A 17,755-nucleotide genomic window follows, 5' to 3' on the forward strand; every position below is an offset into this window, starting at 1 on the left:
TCCAGCGCCTTTACTAAGTAAAAGAAACGGAAAAGCGAGACGCCAAGATCAAAGTAGCACAAATATGTGATCACTGAGCAGTGAAAGAACATTTCTGTTGCTCCGTGCTGATGGGAGGTCGGAATTTGGCAAAAGCAGCATGAATCGATGACCCCTTCCTGCCAGCATCTCCATCCACAGATGTAGCAAACATTAACTTGACATTTAATGCATTATGATAACTACAATACAATCTACAACAATGCTGTAAATGAGTTATTACAACGTGCCAGTCATGTTAATATCCGCTACCCCCGTAACCTGCAGTAACAAGAAGCTTCCTCTCCCCATTGTCCAATATTCCTGCAGAACGATTTCATCACCGAAAGGAATCTACACCACAACGAACTAATGCAGTTCTGAAGAACTTCCAACGTTTCACTCCATGGGGATCTCTAATAAGGGGGCCATTCACTGTATATACAGTGTGATTAATGCAGGTCACAATCTAATTGCTAAGGACTACATTTTTCATGGCTGATCCCAATGAAGTTGTAACCAATGGAGATGCAGCCACCCCCATGTTACTTCAAATGCTTCTCTGTCACATCCCTATTAATGAGCATCCGCATCCGGCCAGCCAATTTGTACAGTATAGTCACATACTGTCAATCAACGGGAATATAGGCTGTATCCATAGAACCACAGTCTATGTCATATACCCGACTGACTCACTGAAGCAGTCAACTCAGCCAGACAGAAATGTCACCGCGATTTTCAAGGATGAGATGAGACAGCACTCCATCCGGCTTCACTCCGAGACGCAAATAGGAAGATAATGCAATTCAGTCTGGGTTATGAATGATAATTACATGCAAAACATATCAAGTTACTTAAATAGCCCAGGCAAATGTAGCAGGAAAAAGCATTCAGCATCTCTGTAGGTCTCCTGAGGTTCTACTGTGTAATTTTTATCCAGTTTGCCAGGCGCTTCCATTCAGGACTAATTATTTGTGCTCTTCTAACAGGTCATATGACACAAGTTAATTTGGAAAGCAATCCGGTCTCTTGTAAAGCTTTCCTTGAAAACCTGCAGTGATAAATCTCAATTAAAGGTTAATGCAAGAGCCGGCTCTCAAACGGCGGAGATCTCGAAAAAACTGAAAGCCTCCAGGCGTCAATAGAGAAAGACAATATGAAGAAATGTGAGAGACAGATCTGGTAGCGATGACATCCGTGCTGACAGGCAAAGATTGAGAAACAGTAACAAAAGAGCTCCATGAAAACCGGTATGAGAAAATTCTATTCGGGAGATAGACTATATGCTGTACATCCCGAAAACATCTCAACTCTTGGGGACAGACGTCGCCATGTTCACCTCCGGTAGTTCACTCAATGCCTCCCCATTTACTGTATTAATGGGATCTTACTAGATTGCCTGTGTCTTCACATTGGTTCCTCTCAAAGTTTCTACTCCTGGGACTTGTGTTGTATTTCCTATACAAGAGACTCTGTAATTACAGTTTGAACTAGGAACCTCTACTGGCCAACTCCATAACCATCTCTAAATGGAAAGGGTCAAGACAAAAAGGATCACTTTTTATTAAAGGAAGTCAGCCACGAAAGATTACCACCATAAACAAAACCTATTCAAAGAAGGGGGATATAAAAAGAACTGTACCCATTTTTTTTCCCTGCACAGCCACTCCCCAGCCCAAAAATTGCAGTTTTCACGCAACATGCCAATCAGTTGTAAATGGTCAGATGGGTGTTTCTGTTGCGGGTCTGGTACGGGTTCTCCCTCCATTGGTTTATAATATAACCCTTGGCTCTTGATTGGCATCACCAGCTCAGCTCTCTTGACCTGGAGAGGACTTATTTGCACTACAATTTCCAAAATAAGCCAAGTCCAGAAGTGGGGAGAAATGACTATATGCCTATTTGTTATGTTACTGCATTTACAGGGGTTTTACTGAGAACATACAACCCCTTTATGGGAGCTGGAAACGTCAATCAAGAGCCAAGGGGTATGGTTTACGCTGGTGGAAGTGTAGTGGAAACCCAATATTTCCATATTTTGGACTGTGGGCCTTTGGCAGTGGACATTTATCAATTAACATTCTGTATAACATGTTTGCCTTCTGTCTTGCTACAAAAATAATGCTCTTACAGTTATGCAATAGGTACTTCCGTTTATATGAAAATATCTGTTCTATAACTCTGCTGACAAAGGAAATTTAACATGAAACCAAATATATATATATATATATATATATATATTTATTTTTTTTTATTTTTTTTATTTTTTTCCAGCTGTTCGTGCCTTTAGGAGAAGTATAACTCAGACATAGATAACCGCAGTCTGAAACAGCTACCGCAATAATTACCCAAACAATTTTACTGGAAACGTATGCAAATAACATGGGAGGTTTGTGCAATGTATAGTTCATGATGTAACATCCAATCATATCGAAGGAACCACACGTGGCTCCAAGACAACCCAGTCATTTCATCCACCACCTGATGGCCAATCACAGATGACCGGAGGATGGAAGGATTGCAAGATGCTTATCCAATAATTGAACAATACGTTGTATCTATGTAATCTTTGACCTGCCCAGATATGCAGATATGTTAAACTCTTTTAAAAGAGGCTGCGGGCCCAACAATAAAGCAGAATTGAGGAAGCTTATACATGCTGAACCTGTGTCAGTGTGAAATCTTCTTACGCGCATTATCAATTCAGAATTAATATGGAAGGGTGTAAACATTCCAAATTGAGTAAGCAATGGAAAGGAAATCCACGACAGAAGTATGTACCCAAAATGGTACCGATAGAAACTGAAGCTCACGTCACAAAAATACAAGGTCTAAGAAGCCCCACTGATGAAAAAGAAAAAAAAAAAAGTTATGAGGGTCAGAATATGTAGTACAGGGTGATTCAAAAGTCAGGGCTACCTGGAATATCTTCTGAATGAAAAGAGATACAAGTAGGAAACGTTGTAAAACACTTAAAGGGGTTGTCCAACGAAAGCAAGTGGGGGTATACACTTCTGTATGGCCATATTAATGCACTTTGTAATATACATCGTGCATTAAATATTGGCTATACAGAAGTTATACACTTACCCCCTCCGGTGTTGGCGTCCCCGTCTCCATGGCGCCGACCTCTGCGGCGCGAGCACGCCGGAGCGGCCCCTTCAGCGCAAGCGCGTCTAATCCAGGCAGAAGAAGGCGTCGGTCGTCGCCATGGAGACGGGGACGCCAACACCGGAGGGGGTAAGTGTATGACTTCTGTATGGCCAATATTTAATGCACGATGTATATTACAAAGTGCATTAATATGGCCATACAGAAGTGCTTAACCCCACTTGCTTTTGCGGAACAACCCCTTTAAATGGGTGGAGCAAAACTTTTTGGCACTATGGTGGTGCCTGTCAGCCATCTTGGTGGCAATCATCTTGGATTCAGTCCAAAAAATGAAAACGGAAAGGTGGTCAGGAGATACATAATTTCAGGGTACTGTTTCATCAGCATTTTAGAGGAGCAGTCATGGTTTCAATATCTGCAACCATTTTTGAGTTATGATGTCATGCTGTGTATTAATAAAGTTATGTTGAATTATGTGGTATGGAAAACACTGATCTTATGCCTTGTCAGACATCAGAAGATGCCGTTAACAATCCGGCACACACCTGAGATCATCTTGATGGTCGGTAACAGAAGTTCATGTGAGGTGGCCGAGGCTTTCAATCAAGAACACCCAAGATGACAGAATAGGTCATCAATATTAAAAAGGGGTTAAATATCCCGATTACCCCTTTAAAAATCAAGTTAAACTCTGCTAAATCTGTATAACAACTAAAATCGAAGCCAAGTTAAGAGAGGACACATTTTTGTGCACCCACTGTAGACTTGACCTCGATACATAAACCATTCCCCTTCATTGTACGCCTCTTATTCCAGAGTGTTGCGCGGCTTTACAAGGATCCCTTTATGAATATGGCCTCATGGTTCTCTAAGTGTTTGCTATTGTTATCTGTAGATAAAACACTTCCATCATTCGGCAGAACTCTAAACCATTTCACCAGTGGCTGCTGAAGTTCAGGGTAGAGCGACTATTTTTATGTAGAATAAGCGATGTTAAACGGCAGGTTTTTATGATGCACAATATAACTTGTACTTTACATTTTATTCTGTCATTTTATATCCTACCGAGGTTTTATATGTATTCGAACAAGATGCCAATAAAGTTAGTACAGCTGTGAACAGGCAATGTATAAAGGATAACGATAATAACATCATCATCCTCATTATCAGCAACTCCTTACCATCATAAAAACAAAGTTGCGGGCCGACTTCAGGGTGTAAATAGAATGAGGGCAGCATTGGTTCCAATATGGACCCTGAAGCTTCACAGTACCCCAAAAGTCCCATAGGAGGAGACCAGATGATACTACATAGTGTAATGTGATGAAAGATATTATGCTAAGGTGATATCCCTAAGTCATATGCCATATTAGGGCACAATAACCCTTTCCAATCCACTGTCTGACCTCTGAAGACATTATGATTTAAGGCTGTACAGCTCCGATGTTGGAAGACGTCCGTCGGAGTTCTCTTACTGTATTTTGCCAGCCTCTCTGCTGTCGGAGCCTATCCAACGTGTCACATCATGCAGTACTGGCTTCAGCCAGCATATAGCGCCGTTGTATAATGGCAGAAAAAGAGTAAGCCCCCTAGGAAAACCAGGATACAAACTGGATTGGAAAGGGTTAAAGAGGTATTTCCATCTCGACTTTTCATAGCCAAGATGGGAATTCCCAGCCATACTGTTCCAACAACCTCTTGGAAAGAGTCAAGCGCTTAGTACTTGAAACTGTGGAAACAACATAGCACAACACGCTAAGCGGTTTCTGTAACTCCTCAAATTACAGAAACAGCATAACGCACTGTGCTACACTGTTTCTGTAGCTCCCATTCCTTCATTGAGGTACGTATTAAAGGGGTTGTCCCGAGGCAGCAAGTGGGTCTGTACACTTCTGCATGGCCATAATAATGCACTTTGTAATGTACATTGTGCATTAATTATGAGCCATGCAGAAGTTATAAAAAGTTTTATACTTACCTGTTCCGTTGCTGGCGTCCTCGTCTCCATGGTGCCGACTAATTTTCGCCCTCCGATGGCCAAATTAGCCGCGCTTGCGCAGTCCGGGTCTTCTGCAGTCTTCTATGGGGCTCCGTGTAGCTCCGTGTAGCTCCGCCCCGTCACGTGCCGATTCCAGCCAATCAGGAGGCTGGAATCGGCAGTGGACCGCACAGAAGAGCTGCGGTCCACGGAGGAAGAGGCCATCTTCAGCGGTGAGTAGAGAAGTCACCGGAGCGCGGGGATTCAGGTAAGCGCTCCGGTGAGCTTTCTTTACCTCCCTGCATCGGGGTTGTCTCGCGCCGAACGGGGGGGGGGTTGAAAAAAAAAAAAACCCGTTTCGGCGCGGGACAACCCCTTTAAGCGTTGAGTTTTTCCCGTAAGCTTCGGCTGGGTGGCTGGTAGCCAATAGCAGTGATTTCCCATCTTGCCCATGAAAAGCCAAGATGGGAAAACTCCTTTAATGTCATAGAGCCCCTATCGATGTCTCAGAATAGAGAGCCGCTCAGTAAGAACGTGCATGGCCATCCTGTAATACTCAAGGTCAGGCTAGACGCAACTTTCCACAGCAAAATCAGCTATTTGCTAGGGGTGACAAGAGCGGGATTTACTCAAGCCCCACATGCTCAAAGGGGTTGTGCATCTTGGAATAACAGTTTTCGCATAAAATGTAGACAGTATTCTGTTACAAATGGATCTAGATGAGTTGGCCCTTAGTCAGAAAAGTAACCATTGAGGTTTAACATGATACATGTAAGGTGATGTACTTGGTAGGGAAAATAGACATGCGAAATGGGAAACCATAGGGTAAAACTGACATGGGGAAGGACTTGAGGACTTTAGTTAAAGGGAACCTCTGAGCCCCATAAACTATGTTATGGGGCTCAAAGTTGAGGGAACGGGGTCCAGTGAGATGCTTTTTTTAATATTTACTGGGTTCTCAGTTACTGCAGTGTGCTCCCGAGAAATCCCTTTTCAGGTGGCTCTGTGCGTGCGTTCTCCCATACAGTTCAATGAGTGATCGCATGCACACAGCCTTCTGATTTCTTGGGGGCACAGAGCTGAATTGGGGACCCAGTGAATATGGGGCACAATAGTACTAACAGATTCTCTTAACTGCAAGTGTAACTGGAGCAAACAAGGTCATGCAGCTGCTGTACAAGCAAATAAGATCATGGTGTGCCTTAACCCTTTCCCGCCCCAGGACATAAATATACATCATCATAGGGAAGCAGTTCCCTCCTCAGGGCGTACACTTATGTCGTATTGATGGCGAAGGCTTAGGCTGACAGCCAGTGTCCCGCTTCAACAGCAAGGATCAGGGAGAACACCAATCCCCACTTTTAACCCCTTTACATGCCCCAATCAATGCAGATCGCGACACGTAAAGGGTTCACAGAGGAAGGGCACTCCCTCACTGACGTCTTCGGCCCTCCTCTATGTATGGCTGATTGGTTGCCATGGCCTATGATCGCTATTAGCAATAATGCATTGCATTATCATATAATTCAGAGACATGACAGATGTAAAAAAAAACAAACAAAAAAAAAAACACACTAAAAAAAGAATTTGTAATAAAAAAACAAAAAAAAAAACAAACTTTTTGTACACTTTCCCTCTTTGATGAAAAGAAAATGTGTTTGGTATCGTCGTATCTGTAACAACTCACACAATTAATTGAGCTCATGTTTTATCCTACACAGCAAGCGCTGTAAAAAATAAAAGGGTATTTATTCATATCGCCTCCCAAAAACACACAATAAGGCCTTAGTCAGATGGGCGTTTTTTGCCGCGATTTGCGCATGCGTCCGGCGATTTTTTAAAACCATTGCTTTGCAATGGTATCGGACACATGAGCGCTTTTTATGCGCTCGTCCGATAAATTAAAGAACAAAAAAATCGCAGATCGCACCTATCTGCGATTCCTGTTCTCTTCTCTATATGCGCTCAATGTGGCCGGGGGCAGCAGCGCCGACCCCATTGAGAACATATAGAAGACAAATCATTCTTCTCTGCCACAGCTGTAACAGCTGTGGCAGAGAAGAACGATGTTTGCCCATTGAATTCAATGGAGCCAGCAATACAGCCGCTCCATTGAAAGCAATGGGCTGCCGGCATGCGCGGGGTGAATTGTCGGGAAGGGGTTAAATATATAAGCCCTTCCCTGCAATTCATCCTAAAATGTGTTAAAATTAAAAAAAAATTGTATACTCACCTTTCTGCTGCAGCCGGAGTCCAGCCGCGGCCGCTGTCAGTTCTCCTGAACTGCTTCTCGGCACTATTCAGCCGGCAGGGCTTTAAAATCCCCGCCTGCTGAATGATCTGCCTCTGATTGGTCACAGCCCTGACCAATCAGAGGCCGGTTTCACTCACACACCCATTCATGAATTCATGAATGGGTGAGTGACTGCTGCCTCTCAGCGCTGAGCCAATCAGGGGCAGGTCTGACTCACATCCATTCATGAATTCATGAATGGGTGTGAGTGAGGCATGCCTCTGATTGGCTCAGTGCTGAGCCAATCAGGGGGCAGGTCTGACTCACACCCCCTTCACACCCACTGCAGGACGGCCGTGCGGAGCTCCGGCTGCCGGGAGAAGGTGAGTATACAATTTTTTTGTATTTTAACACATTTTAGGATGAATTGCAGAGAAGGGCTTATATATTTAACCCCTTAACGACCAGCCCATAGTGTTTTTACGTCCTCCCGAAGTGGGCCTTATTCTCTGAGGACGTAAAAACATGCTTCCTGCAGAGAATAGTGCCCCTCGGGCTGTGGACGTGACAGCTCCATGCTGTCGGTGTCCGCAGGTAGCTGACAGCATGGAGCTGTCATCCCGAGCTGTTCGGAGCCCCCCTCGGCATTGCGATCGGCGCTATGCAATGGATAGCGCCGATCGCAAAAAAAGGAAATAAAAGTACATAAAAGTTAAAGATTCAGCTGCTCTGATGGATCGGATCCATCGGAGCAGCTGAAATTACTCACCGAGGTCTGGAACGCTGCTCCCCGCTCTCCTGCCGCTCCGGGGCCCGAAGCCGGTCTTCTGCGCATGCGCGCCAGGCGGCATTACGTCAGCCGCATGCGCAGAAGGCCCGGCGGCGCGGGAGATTTAAAATCTCCTGGCTCCCGGCTCCTGTAGGTAGCCGGGAGGCAGGAGATGTCAGCGGGGACTGCGGTGAGCGGTCCCCGGTACCGCGATCGCCGTTATCCAATGGTTAGCGGCGATCGCGAAAAAGTTAAAAAAAAAGTTTTAAAAAAGTCAGTTTCACCTCCCCTCATGGATCGGATCCATGAGGGGAGGTGAAAATACTCACCCCCAGTCCTCAGCGGTGTCCCGATGTCCCGGGACCCGAATCCCCGTCTGCGCATGCGCGCCCGATGATTGACATCGGGCGCGTGAACAGACGGGCTCGAGCCCCGGGAAATTTAAAATCCCTCTGCTTCTGGCTGCCATGTGTAGCTAGGAGCAGAGAGATTATACCGGGGACATGATCACTGTCATCCAATGGATGACAGTGATCATGTAAAGTGAGAAAAAAGTGTAAAAAAGTAAAAAAAAAAAAAAAAGTAAAAAAAAGGTTTTAAAAGTTTAAAAAGCGTACGTTTCATCTCCCCTCACAGATCATATCCGTGAGGGAGGATGAAAGTACGTACCTAAGGCCCCCAGATTTATCCGCGGACCTTACCACAGCTTCTGCACACGCGCCCATCGCCAAAATGGCGGGCGCATGCGCAAAAGCTGTGGATTGCCAGGATAATTTAAATTCTCCCTGCTCCTGGCTACAAAACGTAGCCAAGAGCATGGAGATTTAATGGGGGTCCGCGGTGAGCGGTTCCTGGTCACGTGTTCGCCATTATCCAATAATGGCGATCACGTAAAAGTAAAAAAAAAAATTTGAAGTTTCATCTCCCCTCACCGATGCGATCGGTGAGAGGAGATGAATCTTTTTACCGGAGGCCTGCGTATTTGAATCCCGACGCGATCTTCCTCCGTGGACCTTCCAGGATTCTGCACATGTGATTGCCGGCAAAAAGCCGGACACATGCGCAGGAGTCGGGGAGCCCAGGAAACTTAAAATCTCCTTGCTCCCAGCGACCAACGGTCACAGAGAGCCTGGAGCAGTGACGGGTGGCCTCGTTGAGCGGTCCCCGGTCACGTGATAAAAAGGTAGCGATCTACCTTTGGCCGGTCTCACATGACCGGATAGGAATTACGGATTCCGCATGCGTCTGATCCGTGGTAATACGCAGATCAATCGCATTGGATTACACAATTCCGCTCACATTAGCGGGTCAGAATTGCGTAATCCACTCGCAGAAAAGAGAACGCAGCAGGTTCTATTTTACTGCGGATATCGGCAACATAGAGCCCATTGTGCTCCATGGTCGCGGATATACCCGCTGCCCATACGCAACTACATTGTATACGGGCTGCGGGTACCCGCGTCATCGCTAAGCGATGGTGCGGGAAATACAAACAAAGGTGTACTGTGCATGACCGCCTGTGTGAGTAGGCAGTTATGCGCAGTACATTACGCGGCCGTACGCAGGGTCACAGCCGGGCTCACAGATGGGATCCGCTGTGGGCCTCCGCAAGCGGATTCTGCCTACGGCTGTGTGAGCCCGGCGTTATTCAGACCGCTACCTGTGATACGTATTTTACAAGAAGCCCCGGGAACGCTCGCTTTCCTGCAGTTCCAGGAGCACCTTGTTGAGCGCCTTCTGTGTGAGACCGCCGCACCTCATCAAGCTTACGGAGACTCACGGAACGCCACTTTTTACACCCCATACCCGCCACTGAGGTCATGAAATACCCCCAAAAAGCATGAGAGGAGGGGGGGGGGGATACCCGGTTTTATTGCCCCATGGGCCCATTCCAACCAGCCTCCGTAATTACCCCTGTCTTCGGAAATACTACACAGTTCACATTTTTACTTTTATCTAAGATTTGCGAACGCCAAAAAGGGCGCGGAGGGGGAGGGGGGGAATTTTTAGGGAGTCAATCTTTATTCTGTACAAATAAGCAATGGGGCCTGGAATTTATTCAGTTGTGCCCTAAAATCCAACAGGTGTTCCGTCCTTTATAGGCCTTGCCATGCGTCCTGTAAGTAGATTAGGGCCACAATGGGTATGTTTCTGAACTCGGGACAAACGGGGGTATCCATTTTGGGGTGAACGTCTTCATTCCTATGTGCACTGTACAAAAAAACTGTTTTTAAATTGAAAAAATTGCCAAAAAAATTGAAAATCGTAACTTTTTCCTTCTGCTTTGCTTAGATTCATTCAAATACTGTGGGGTCAAAATACGCAGTACACCCCTAGATGAATTCGTTAAGGGGTCTAGTTTTCAAAATGGGGTCATTTGAGGGGGTTCTTTATAGTTTTGGCCGCTCAATGGCTCTATAAGTGGGCAATGGGGCCTGAAATTTATTCAGTGGTACCCTGAAATCCAACGGGTATTCCTTTCATTGTAGGCCTAGCCATGGGTCCTGTAAGTCTATTAGGGCCACAATGGGTATGTTTCTGAACACGGGACAAACAGGGGTATCCATTTTGGGGTGAAAGCCTTCATTTATATGTGTGCTGTAAAAAAAAAACTGTTTTTAAATTGACACAATAGCCCAAAAAATGAAAATCCTATTTTTTTCCTTTTGCTTTGCTTAAATTTATTCAAAAACTGTGGGGTCAAAATATGCAGTACATCCCTAGATAAATTCGTTAAGGGGTCTAGTTTTCAAAATGGGGTCATTTGTGGGGGTTCTATATGGTTTTGGGCGCTCAAGAACTCTACAAGTGGGCAATGGGGCCTAAAAGGACTTCAAGCAAAATCTATGTTCTGAAAGCCACCGATTACTCCTTTTATTTTGGGCCCCGTTGTGCATGCGGACATAAGATTAGGGCCACAATGGGTATATTTCTGAAAACAGCACAAACAGGGGTATCCATTTTGGGGTGTAAGTCTTCCTTCATATGTGTGCTGTACAAAAAAAGCTGTTTTTAAAATGACAGAATTGCCAAAAAAACAAAAATCCAAATTTTCTCCTTTTGCTTTGCTTGAATTTATTCAAAAACTGTGGGGTCAAAATGCGCAGTACACCCCTAGATACATTCGTTAAGGAGTCTAGTTTTCAAAATGGGGTCATTTGTGGGGGTTCTCTATGGTTTTGGGCGCTCAAGAACTCTACAAGTGGGCAATGGGGCCTAAAAGGACTTCAAGCAAAATTTGTGTTCCGAAAGCCACCGGTCGCTCCTTTCATTTTGGGCTCCGTTGTGTATCCAGACATAAGATTAGGGCCACAATGGGTATGTCTCTGAACACAGGACAAACAGGGGTATCCATTTTTGGGTGCAAGTCTTCCTTCATATGTGTGCTGTACAAAAAAAGCTGTTTTTAAAATGACAGAATTGCCGAAAAAACGAAAATCACAATTTTTTCCTTTTGCTTGGTTTGAATTCATTCAAAAACTGTGGGGTCAAAATATGCAGTACACCCCTAGATAAATTCCTTAAGGGGTCTAGTTTTCAAAATGGGGTCATTTGTGGGGGTTTTCTATGGTTTTGGGCGCTCAAGAACTCTACATGTGTGCTATGGGGCCTAAAAGGACTTCAAGCAAAATTTCTGTTTTGAAAGACACTGACTACTCCTTTCATTTTGGGCCCCGTTGTGGACTCAGATATAACAATAGGGCCACAATGGGTATATTTCTGAACACGGGAGAAATAGGGGTATCCATTTTGGGGTGTAAATCCTGATTTTAATGTAAACTATAGGAAAAAAATATCTTTAAAATGACAGATTTGCAAAAATATGAAATTTTACTTTTTCTCCTCTAAATTGAATTAATTCCTGAAAAAAACTGTGGGGTCAAAATACTCATAACACCCCTCAGTGAATACATTAAGGGGTGTAGTTTTTAAAATGAGGTCATTTGGGGGGGTATCTATTATTCTGACACTCATGAGCCTTTCCAATCTCGGCTTGGTATAGGAAAACAAAGTGTTCCTCAAAATGCTAAAAAGTAATGTTAAATTTGTACGTCTCCTAAATAGTTTAAAAAAAACGAAAGTTTTTCCAATGTGCGCCCAAAATAAAGTAAACGGGTGGAAATATAAATCTTAGCAAAAATTTCTATATTATGTTTGCACATATTTAAGATATTGCAGTTGGAAATGTGAAAAAATGACGATTTTTTCAAAATTTTCCCAATTTTGGCGCTTTTAATAAATAAACACAATTTCTATCGGTCTATTTTTTCCGCCTAAATGAAGCACAAGATGTGGCGAAAAAACAATGTCAGAATCGCTTGGATATGCAAAACCTTTCTGGTGTTTTTCCATGTTAAAGTGACACATGTCAGATTTGCAAAATTTGGCCTGGTCATTAAGGCGCAAACAGGCTTGGTCACTAAGGGGTTAAGCCCTTACCGACAATTCATCCCGGGCTCGCCCGCAGCGCATTGCTTTAAATGGAGGCGGTTCTATTGCCGTCTCCATTGAATGCAATGCGCTGGACAGCTCCGGCCCGTTTCTAATGAAACGCGGCTAGGAGCAGATTTTCGGGCGATTTGCGGGCGACTTGCGCGCACCGGTCACGCGATTTGCGGATGCGCATCCGTCATGCGATCCGCAAATCGCGCGAAAAAACGCCTGTCTGACTAAGGCCTAAAAGTGATCAAAAAAAGCCATATGTACCCCAAAATAATAATAAAAATCTTTATTTGCATAGTGCCAACTTATTCCACAGCACTTGGCACCCCAAAAATGGGATCAAAAACTAAAATTCCTCATGCAAAAACTAGCCTTCACAGAGGTAAGTTAATGGAAAAATAAAGTTATGGAACTTTGAATACAGCGATGCAAAATAAGAATTTTTTTTATTTTAAAAAAAGGTTTTTATTGTGCAAAAGTGGAAAAAAAACAAAACTAAAAAATATACTCGTATAATTTTGGTATTTTTGTAATCGTATCAACCGGAACAAATAAATCATCTGTGCTGTATTATTAATGCTGCAAAAAGAAACATTATATTTACACACACACACACACACACACACACACACACACACACACACATACATACATACATACATATAATTTTATTAATTAGGCATAATTGATTTGTTTTCCATCCTGCTCTATAAAAAAAAATTATAAAATCGTACAATGCATTATATGCACCTAATAAGTGGTACCAATAAAGAGTACAATTCACCATCCAAAACACAAGCCCTCACCTGGCCATGTTGATCGAAAAGTAAAAAACGTATGGCTTTTGAAAGGCGGAGATGAAAATCACCCAAAAATCGTCCCTTCTTTAGGTCTAAAATAGGCTGCGTTGTTAAGGGGTTAAAACAGGTCTAGGCGGACATGACAAAAACATTGTTCTTCCTCTTTACAAGACACAGGTCAGACCACACATGGGATATTGTGGACAGTTTTGGGCACCGGTACTCAAGAAGGCCATATCAGAGCTTGACCGGGTACAAAGATGGCAACTAAAGTATTAAACAGAATGGGCGGACTACAATACCCAGAGGTCATTTAGTTTAGAAAAAAAGACTGCTGAGGGGTGATCTAACAACTATGTATAATATATCAGGGGACAATACAGAGATCTCTCCCATCATCTATTTTTACCCAGGACTGTAACAAGGGGGCGCCCTCTACGTCTAGAGGAAAGAAGGTTTCTACACCAACATAGAAGTTGGTTCTTTACTGTAAGAGCAGTGAGACTATGGAACTTACTGCTTAAGGACGTGGTGATCGTGAACTCAATAAGAGAATTTAAGAGGGGTTTGGATGCCTTTCCTCAGCGATACAATATTATATGTTATCATCATTAATAACTTCAAAAGGGTCGGTGATCCGGGAATCATTCCTATTGCCAGATTAGAGTTGGTGAGGAATCTTTCCCTAAAATGAGGAAAATTGGCTTCTACATCATTGTTTTTTTTTTGCCTTCCTCTGGATCAACATTGCAGGATAATAGGCTGAACTGAATGGATGTAGGGCTTTCTTCAGCCCTCTAATTACCATATGTTACTATAAATGACACATGACAGTTGGGGAATATTAGGTAACAGAGCCCTTCGGTTCCACCTCTGGATTACAATCATATGCCTGTGATTAAACTAGAAGATTGTATAGTTCAACGATACTTTAAATAAACATCACCTCCTTATGGCTACAGTAAGAGCCTCTGGTGAACTGGCACAAGGACAAATGACTTCTTGCCGCAGGCCTTTACTTTGGAAGACATTGAGGAAAGCATCACAAGAAGAAATGGACCCTGGGGAGAAAACACAAGAAGAGGACACGATAACAAATGTGCAGGAAATACGGCATTTGGACAAGATGATTTAGAACTCTTTAAAGAGCAGTGAGGACATTCAGAATAGCTCATCCTCAGACCTGTCCCATGGCATTAAAGCACTCCGAGAAATAAACTGTAAACCAGCAGCTCATTAGTCTTTGTCTATCTCATACAAGCCGAGCCGCCAACACCTCTCGCTTCAGTTTGCGGTTAGAAGGACAAAATACAAAGCTCGAAAATAAAACATGACATTCTGTGATGAGACGCTTAAATATAGCTTCTTATCAGAAGTCAAGTGCATTTCAAGGGAATGGATTAGTGGAGTGCATATTGTCTCTTTGGTTCCAAAATGGAATGGGACCGAGTAACAAACCTTCCACAATGGCCACAAATAGAATGAATGTCAAAGGGTTCCTCAGCCATATGGCTCCACTGGATGTCCAACCATGGATAACCAATTATTAAAGGGCTTGTGCCAAGATGGTAGCCCCTGTTCATATTTCCTATTAGAGCACATGAACATCATGGAGCAGGATCTCCAGCACAGGACCCAACTTTATTTCTAAGAATGGAGAGCAAAAGCAGCTCCCATCTGGTGGACCTTCTGCCGTCTTGTTCTAGGACGGCCAACATGAAATACTACATTTCTGAAATGTCAGGCTAGTCATGGCTTTCCTCATAAAATCAGCTTGAGTGTACTTACAAGGGTTTGCTCCATCAGCCACAATCAACATGCGTAACGAGGAAAGGTTAATGTCTCTCTGATCCCGATGTGCAACCAGGGCCCAGTGCATGTCCCTTGACTTCACACATGCAACTTTTGCTTTAAAGGAGAGAAAAAAAAGTTCTATAAGTAAAACGGGCGTGGAAAGCCACTAAACAATGCTAAATATCAGACTACTTTATCTAGAGGAGTCATGAAACACCGATATAGATCAATGAGAGCGCACAGGTATTGTATGAACGATGTAAAATAATATGGTGTAACATATGACCCAGCATCACTGCCCTCATGTATTCCTATAATAAACCTTTACTCCTCCCCACAGTTTAGGGCCAGCTCTGTCTGTTCTATGGGAAAAAGACATTACAGTGCTGCACACAAAGTTTGTTCTAGTGATATGGCTGCAGCTCCGGTTCTGTCAGCACTACCGACATGCTTTTGGTGTCAATTTAAAGCCAAGATTCTTTGTCTATTGGACCAACAGAATTAAAGTTGCATCTGTTTGAAGTTGGGTCAGGAGTACTGAACTTACAGCTGTCACTTCATTGTGTGTACAGCGAGGGGGGAGGAGCTGATAACAAGCAGGCAGCTTATTCTGCTGCCTGTCCCCTTGTCCCAAGGGAAGATAAAATGGGGTTTTGTTCATGTTTTCACACCCCTTATTAGAAAATATATTTGCTCTCTGATTGTCACATATGTGGGGTTTTTTTTATCACAGAAAAGAAGTGAGAGAATGAGCACTTGCTCATCTAATCACCACTCAACACTGTTTAATCCCACATATACCAGTCATTGCTGACCATGAGATCCAAACACATTTAAAAAAAGATTTTTTAAGTGGTTTTTCCCCTTGTGTAATATTGAAAACATTTTTTTTTAAAACCTACACAAAATTGATATGACCGCATCCATGATATCCAATACTATAAGATATTACATTTATCTAGTATGCTGAACTACTTTAAAAAAAAAAAACTACCGTAAGAAGAAAAAAAGAAAAGTGCCAAAATAGCACTTTTCTGGTCACCTTGTTCCCCCAACACACGAATAAAAAGTAACCAAAAAAGTCATATAAACCTCAAAATGGTAACAATAAAAGCTATAAGTCATCCTGCAAGAAGAAAAAGTCCTCTTATAGCTCTGTCAATGGAAAAATAAAAATGCTCTGGTCTTGGAATGTGGCAACACACAAAAAGTATATGTGTAAAAAATAAATAAATAACGCTTATATTGTGCAAAAGTAGTAAAATGTGAAAAAAAAATATATGCAGATAGTCCCCTACTTGCGAACATTCGATTTACAAATTTCGCTAGATATGAACTATCTGTCCTGCACAGTATGATGTAATGCTATGTCATTACATCATACTGTGCAGGGACCGGGCAGGCTTCTATCAAGCCTGATGAAAGCCTGTCCGGTCAGATCGCGGGACACTGTGTGGTTGCTAGGCAGCCAGGGGGCCTTCTGAAAGGCCCTAGGGCTGTCCATGCAGAGCGCCTATCAAGCCGTGCGCTTGATGGGCACCCTGCATAGGCATCTCATAGTGGGGCGCTGTACGGGCCCCCTGAAAGTCGGGTGCAGGCTGTTTCTTATAGCGAGCACCCGGCGGCAGCAGTTTCAACGAGCCGCGCCGCTCGTCAGAACTGTTAACACTTTAAATACCGCTGTCAGAGCGATATTTAAAGTGTTAACAGTCCCGACAAGCGGCGCGGCTCGTCGGAACTGCTGCCGCCGGGTGCCCGCTCTAAGAACAGCCGGCACCCGACGTTGTATGGAGCGGGATCCACCCGCGATCCCACTCCGTACAACCATTTGTTCGGACTTGCGAACAGGCTCCTGGAACGGAACCCGCAAGTAGGGGACTAACTGTATTCAAATTTGTGGTTTTCAGAATTGCAATGAACTATAGGATGAATCCCAAAAACTGTGCAGAAATTGCTTTTATGCCAATGCCCCATAGCAATACATTAATAAACGTTGTTGAATACATTATATGTGCGCTAACTTCGTTCCCATAAACCCTAGAACTCATCCCACATGATACATGGGGTTCCACAGCCACACTGACGAAAAAATGAGTGACCTCTGGAACACAAACCGAGATGATTCACTAGTTCTTAAGGCCATCACTAAGGAGTTAAAAGAGGACTTTAAGCGAATAAATAAATTAGATTTACAAAAGACGTAAATTCACAATCTACAATTTAAAAAAAATTACATTTTCAGAAGGTTTTACAATTTTAATGTGGCTGTTAGGGGGTTAAAGGACACTGGGTAAACGTCTTATCGTTTCTCCAGGATGCAATCGCCATACAGAGTTTATTAGAGTAGCTGTCATGCTTACCTACTGCTACCTTGCTGAGATTTCGGCTTCATTCTGGTCCCCTGCCGCTTCATGCGACCTCCACAGTGTGACTAGCAGTAAACTACGGTGTCTTATGCGTCTTGGAAGTGACTTTTCTCTGTTGATTTCCTATGAACCTCTCATAGGAATGCGTAGGGAAAAGTCACTTTTGGGACACCGAAGACGCTGGAGCTTACTACTAGTCACAGTGGAGGTTAGGTAGGACTAAACAGAGTGAATCTTAGCAAT

General features: G+C 43.5%; 1 protein-coding gene across 4 annotated transcripts in view; it reads right to left on the reverse strand.

The window, feature by feature from the left end:
• Positions 1-17,755, reverse strand: part of DIP2C (disco interacting protein 2 homolog C) — a 476,875-nt gene that overhangs the window by 123,966 nt on the left and 335,154 nt on the right. For all 4 annotated transcript variants that reach the window (XM_066585296.1, XM_066585294.1, XM_066585295.1 and 1 more), the window contains 2 exons: positions 15,141-15,260; positions 14,299-14,413 (listed from right to left, as the gene is read on the reverse strand). In XM_066585296.1, coding sequence (XP_066441393.1) covers positions 14,299-14,413; positions 15,141-15,260 — 235 coding nt within the window. The remainder of the gene's footprint in view (positions 1-14,298; positions 14,414-15,140; positions 15,261-17,755) is intronic.

The sequence above is a fragment of the Eleutherodactylus coqui genome, chromosome 12 (assembly GCF_035609145.1).
Source record: "Eleutherodactylus coqui strain aEleCoq1 chromosome 12, aEleCoq1.hap1, whole genome shotgun sequence".
NCBI lineage: Eukaryota > Metazoa > Chordata > Amphibia > Anura > Eleutherodactylidae > Eleutherodactylus > Eleutherodactylus coqui.